Source organism: Lactuca saligna, chromosome 2 (assembly GCF_052625555.1).
Source record: "Lactuca saligna cultivar CGN05327 chromosome 2, ASM5262555v1, whole genome shotgun sequence".
In the NCBI taxonomy this organism is placed as follows: domain Eukaryota; kingdom Viridiplantae; phylum Streptophyta; class Magnoliopsida; order Asterales; family Asteraceae; genus Lactuca; species Lactuca saligna.
This window is the reverse complement of record NC_136418.1, coordinates 162,520,242-162,526,506: the sequence shown is the minus strand read 5'-3', so window position 1 is coordinate 162,526,506 and position 6,265 is coordinate 162,520,242. Positions and strand designations below refer to the sequence as shown.

Below are 6,265 nucleotides of genomic sequence, written 5' to 3'. Positions count from 1 at the left end.
TAACTACCATCACACAGGAGCTTGCCGAATTCCACACTATATCAACTGCAACAGGAAAGGACATACCGTTCGCTCCTGCAGGACCCCGACCCAGCACATCACTTCAACCACCAATACCAATGTAGGTCCAGGGTGCCACCTATGCAATGAAATGGGACACTTCAAGAGAGACTGTCCAACTGAGATGAATAACGGGGGAACAGGATGAGTGTGGCACCAAACCAGCAAGGGCAACAAGGAATCTTATTAGGAATTTTGTAATGTTTCCAACAACGAAAACGTTTAAGTACCTTATGCTTGTAATGATTTCGGTGTGCTCACTAAAAATTACTGTCTTTCAAAAAGTAGTTAAAATACCCTCTCGTTAAATCAAATCAAACCAGAGACACTCATATGTGACCTTAGGATCATTACCAGTGATCTGGGATGAATTGATGTATGTGACCAAATCCACGCACTTTTTAGGTAAGACAAGACCAAACGCGTAACAAAGGGAAAATGACTTATTAAAGAAAATATATAAATAATAAATACATAAATAAGAAATTAATTAAAAAATAAATTAACAAGGGCACAATAATCTTTTTTGGTAAGATAATGACCAAACGCGTAACAAAAATAAACAATGAGAGCATGCGAGTTAACAAAACAAGTCAGGGACCAAAAACACAAATTTTCCCAAACCATAATGACCATTTGTGTAATTTATTTTTACTTTTCATTTTGTTAATATTTGGGTAACTATTTTTTTACACGTCTAGGTAACGAGCTTGTTGAAAATGTTCACGTCTAGGATTTAACCTATTATAACAAAATCATAATGATCATATGTAAACACTTCTAATAAATTTGTTACCTAGATGTGTAAAAAAAAAGTGATTACCTAGATGTGAACCGAAAAGTTAATTATTTTAATAAAACATTTTTCCAAAAACAAATATAAATGACAGAAATAACTTTTGAATTGGATAAAACTTGTAAGAAAATCAACTTTTTAAATCGGTGTTGCAAGTTCAAAACTTTTTGAACGAACATGAGATTTTCGATTAACCACATGGAACGTTTTTACGATTTTGTCTTTAAATTAATTAGAAAAAACCATAAAAAAAAAAACAACTATATTAGAAACTAAAACCATGAAGATAAACATATAAATATCTTTATAAATTGTCATCAACTATCGGATTTTCACATTTAATTTTTTCAAAGTGTCACTCATAGAAAGTCAAAAAGAGTAAAATGCAATTGCAATTGCATGGGCTCCACTTATCCTTGATCAATAGGACCAAGCCCACACAAGGTTCGCATTTCAATATTCAACACTAATCACAATCATTCATAAACACAGTCTGACAGTGCATCTAAGAACGAATGACATAGATTCATTGTTTTTTTATTTTCTTTTCTATAAAAAGATTAAAACCTAGGGGAAGAAATCCAAGATCTTTGCATAAAACCCCCTTTATCTCGAAGAACAAAGATGAGTTCAAGAAAATTAGAAGTGGTATCTCCTGTTCCAGCAGATATAGATATTGCAAATTCAGTTATTCCTCTACACATCGCTGAGATTGCTAAAGATCTCAATCTTAACCCTGACCACTATGATCTTTACGGAAAATACAAGGCCAAGGTATGTGCTCTTCGCATTTCTTTGTACAATCTTAATTTACACTTCGTTTGTTAGCGATGTAATTTAGTCCCCACAGCTACAATCTGACTTTGGAAGTCAAAGTGGCCTCTCTTTACTTCAGGTAGATCTTGGGAAAATTTTGTTATCGATCTTACAACTGGATACTACTAGGTTTGTCGTCAAAAGTCAAACTTAATCTCTTTTTTGTATAGTATGTTATGATCTGGCCATTTTTTATTATTATCTGCCCATATGTGAGTTTTAGGTTTTATTGTCTGTGAATAATGAACTTAAAGAAATAAAATACCCATTTGATCCCCAAAAGCTATAAAATGATATCGGATATTCGGATGTTACTTCCTTTTTTTTTTTTATTACTTCAAATCGATTTCCGAGAATCTTTTTTAAAAGAGAAAAGCCAAATGGGATCATGTAAATGGCCATTGAAACCGGAGCTCTTTTCTCAACCGAGATATTATACGACTGATTTAGCGATTTAAGTATGTGTAAATTCTGGATTTTGTTGTGCAATGATATGGGTATGCGAAAATTTTAGGTTTTTTTTTTTTTGTGATTTGGGTGTTTGGATTTTTTTAGGTTTTGTTGTCTGTTTTTGATGAACTGAAAGAAAGAGAAGATGGGTATTATGTTGTTGTTGGAGGAATTACTCCAACACCTCTTGGAGAAGGCAAATCTACTACCACTGTTGGTCTTTGTCAAGCTTTGGGAGCTTTTCTTGATAAAAAGGTAACATTCTTCACTTAATTTTCACATTTTTCATTTTCATATCAAGAATCTCATATGGGTTTCAGTCACTACATGATTACATCTTGATCTTTAGTTATAACATTGGTGTTCTACTTGTATATAATGCAATTTTAGGTTGTGGGTTCTTGTAAAAATTAGGGTTTAATGTTCATGATCACATTCTTGATGTTGTTAGGTTGTCACCACCCTCAGACAACCATCACAAGGGCCAACATTTGGGATCAAAGGTGGTGCAGCCGGTGGTGGTTACAGTCAAGTCATCCCTATGGATGAGTTCAATCTTCATTTGACCGGTGACATTCATGCAATCACCGCCTCAAACAACCTTCTTGCTGCCGCCATTGACACACGAATCTTCCATGAAAACACACAAACTGATAAAGCTCTGTTCAGCCGCTTATGTCCACCAAACAAAGAAGGTGTCCGCACCTTTAATGACATAATGTTCAGACGATTAAAAAAGCTGAATATTACCAAGACAAAACCCGAGGATTTGACCCCAGAAGAAGTCAACAAATTTGCAAGACTCGACATTGACCCTGATAGCATCACATGGAGGAGGGTTATGGATGTAAATGACCGTTTCTTGAGGAAAATCACGGTGGGTCAAGGCCCTGATGAGAAAGGAATGGTGAGAGAAACAGCTTTTGACATATCAGTTGCTAGTGAGATAATGGCGGTTTTAGCCCTGACAACATCTTTATCTGACATGAGAGAACGCCTCGGGAAGATGGTGATTGGGAACAGCAAATCCGGTGACCCTGTAACAGCTGATGATCTTGGGCTTGGTGGCGCATTGACTGTGCTCATGAAAGACGCCATTAATCCAACCCTAATGCAGACCCTTGAAGGCACCCCTGTTCTTGTTCATGCGGGCCCGTTTGCCAACATAGCCCATGGAAACTCTTCAATTGTGGCTGATAAAATTGCATTGAAGCTGGTGGGCCCCGGTGGGTATGTTGTGACAGAAGCGGGTTTTGGGTCGGATATAGGAACTGAAAAGTTTATGAACATTAAATGTCGATATAGCGGGTTGAAACCTCAATGTGCGATTATTGTGGCCACGATTAGGGCTCTGAAGATGCACGGTGGTGGGCCCCTGGTAACCGCCGGAAAACCGCTTGACAAGGCTTATGTTAACGAAAACGTCGGTCTTGTTGAAGCAGGGTGTGTGAATTTGATTCGACACATTGAGAACACAAAGGCGTATGGTGTGAATGTTGTTGTGGCTGTGAATAAGTTTTCAACTGATACTGATGCAGAAATTGCTGCTGTCAAAAACGCTGCCATTGGAGCTGGTGCTTTTGATGCCGTTCTTTGCACTCACCATGCCCATGGTGGAAAAGGAGCGGTTAGTCATCAGTGATCTTAACTTTATTTACAAAATATAATGAACTTAGTAGCAAATGTCGATTTTATCCCCAGATTGAGCTTGGGATTGCTGTACAAAAAGCCTGTGAAAGCGCGACACAACCTTTGAGATTCTTGTACCCTTTGGATATAAGCATCAAAGAGAAGATAGAAGCCATAGCAAGATCATATGGTGCTAGTGGTGTTGAGTACTCAGAACAGGTATAACTTTCTAGGGTTTTTTCTTTTTAACAGAATCAAATCACTGTAAACTTCAAACAAGTTTTAATGATTCCATATTTTTCTTTCTTTTTGATTTGAAAGGCGGAGAAACAGATTGAGATGTATAGCAAACAAGGGTTTTCTGGTTTGCCAATCTGTATGGCAAAAACACAATACTCGTTTTCTGATAATGCCTCAGCAAAGGGAGCCCCTACAGGATTTGTGTTACCTATTAGGGATGTTAGGGGAAGTATTGGTGCTGGGTTTATTTACCCATTGGTGGGGACGATGAGTACAATGCCTGGACTTCCTACACGTCCTTGCTTTTATGACATTGATCTTGACACTGAAACTGGAAGGGTGAAAGGGCTTTCTTGAAGCTTGTGTACTAAGAACACAAGAACAGAGCTGTTGATCGAAATGTTTGCAGTTCTGCATTTTGGAAAAAGTTGACTTCTTGTACTTTATGTTGTGTACTAGACAAATTAAGACTGTTTCTGTGTGTAATGCCTTCCAAATTAGTGAGTGACAATTGATGTATCCGAAGAAATAACGAATTGAATCAACGCTAGAAGGTAATAAATGATTACTTTTTGATTTTATAACCAAGAAATTGAGGGAGGGAACATTGGTGGTTTGGGCATGAATTTGATCTATCATTGTAGTGTTGATTTTATAACCAAGAAAAGAGGTGTTTGGATATCCGGCAAAAACTAATTGCGATTAGTATTTTCTTAATTGCTTGAAATTGAGATAATTTGACTTAAGATAGAGTAATTATAAGATCATGAAGGGAAACCTATTATTTTAGAATCTGTCCAATCATCAGATATTCAATTATTCAATTTTTTTAAGTCATGATAATTAGGTAATGTGGAATCACGTAGAATTTATACAGAATCCTAAAAAAAAAACACTTTATTCCCATTATTTGCATTTAACTCCTGCAGGATATAATAACTTGTCTCACATAATCTTAGAAAAAGAAAAACAGTAGTGAAATTAGGAATTAACAACCCTGCAATTCTTCCTAATCTCTCCAGCCGACCCAGTAAGTGGTTCTATGTTCCCCATTTTGACCATGGAATTAGCAAAATCATCAGAAAAAAGCTTGGGGTTTTTACTGTAAACATCAACAAGACTTCTTGTAGTTGACACAGCCTGAGCACTCGAATACAAAAACTGATCAGACTCAAGAACTCCCCTCCCTTTGACCAAATTTTGAAAATAATTATTATCAAACAAATCCGTTGAGTTCCAGTCAAGTTGAGTTGTCCGGGTAACATCTCCGGGTGAACATAAATTCTGAAGCCCCGACACCATGTTCCCATCCAACATCGTCCTATCCGGACCATTCGATCCCGAGAAATTAAATAATCTGTTTTGAAATGTAGCACAGCTCGCTAACCCAATCGTATGCGCACCTACAATTTTTACACTATCAGTATCAATCTCAGTCCAATGCACATCAAACACAGGTATAGTATAACTACCTGATAGCGACACGACGTCGGTGAGATTAAGGCCTACAGCTTGAAACTTGAGAGTGATGTTACCAACCGACTCAAATGGCGCGGGTAGTTTTGAATTAGCTCCGGATTGATTCGCCACGAGCCCGTCCCGTCTTCCTAGTAACACCTTCCATGATGGTCCCCCACTCTGCAAATGATTTGATTTTGCGGTCAGTTTCTTTTTCTAATTCGGGCAGGATGTTTTGATACTTACCAAGAGAACGGAATCCCGGGCAGCTATGGCGAGAATGTCAGCACATGAAACTACTCCACTACACGAGCTTTCCACGGCGGTTTTAATGGCATCCACCACCTCGTACCCTCTAGCGGAATTGATGTTTGGAAAAGCGGTTTTCTCTCCGTTGCTTCCATCCAATAAAATTGATGCATCACACCCCTATTTTTTTTTTTATATTAAGACGGATAATTTGGCATTATATGGATTAATCGATTAGATAAGGACTTACATTTACAAAACAATCATGGAAGTGAAGGCGGAGTAAAGAAGCTGCCATTCTTGTTTCGGTTTTGATCGCGTTCATCATTTGTTTGCGTACAATACTGAGAAGATTGGGACATGACTTTGAGTAAAAAGTTGTTGTTAGTTGAGAATTTGCAAGCAAACATAACATGGAGATGGTTATGAACCATGCAAAGGTGATGTTGGTTGAGTTCTTCATGACTTGTCAAATGGTATGTGAATTATAGTTGGAGAATCACTTATGACTTAACTTATATATATATAGTGTCATATAAATGAAGTCATCTAGTTAACAAGGTTAAT

At 37.3% G+C, this 6,265-nt stretch overlaps 2 protein-coding genes across 2 annotated transcripts; one reads left to right on the top strand and one right to left on the bottom strand.

Moving 5' to 3' along the window:
- The first annotated feature begins 1,310 nt into the window (after positions 1-1,310).
- Positions 1,311-4,575, top strand: LOC145032475 (formate--tetrahydrofolate ligase). The gene is made up of 5 exons (XM_078981294.1): positions 1,311-1,630; positions 2,228-2,377; positions 2,574-3,749; positions 3,824-3,970; positions 4,073-4,575. Exons 1-5 carry the CDS (start codon positions 1,481-1,483, stop codon positions 4,346-4,348), a joined length of 1,899 nt encoding a protein of 632 aa, XP_078837420.1. The 5' UTR covers positions 1,311-1,480; the 3' UTR covers positions 4,349-4,575.
- Positions 4,576-4,873: 298 nt separating this feature from the next.
- LOC145032476 (peroxidase N-like) lies at positions 4,874-6,204 on the bottom strand. The gene is made up of 4 exons (XM_078981295.1): positions 5,949-6,204; positions 5,696-5,878; positions 5,464-5,629; positions 4,874-5,394 (listed from the first exon to the last, which is right to left on the bottom strand). The coding sequence occupies exons 1-4, from the start codon at positions 6,159-6,161 to the stop codon at positions 4,973-4,975; spliced, it is 984 nt and encodes a 327-aa protein (XP_078837421.1). The 5' UTR covers positions 6,162-6,204; the 3' UTR covers positions 4,874-4,972.
- Positions 6,205-6,265: the final 61 nt, after the last annotated feature.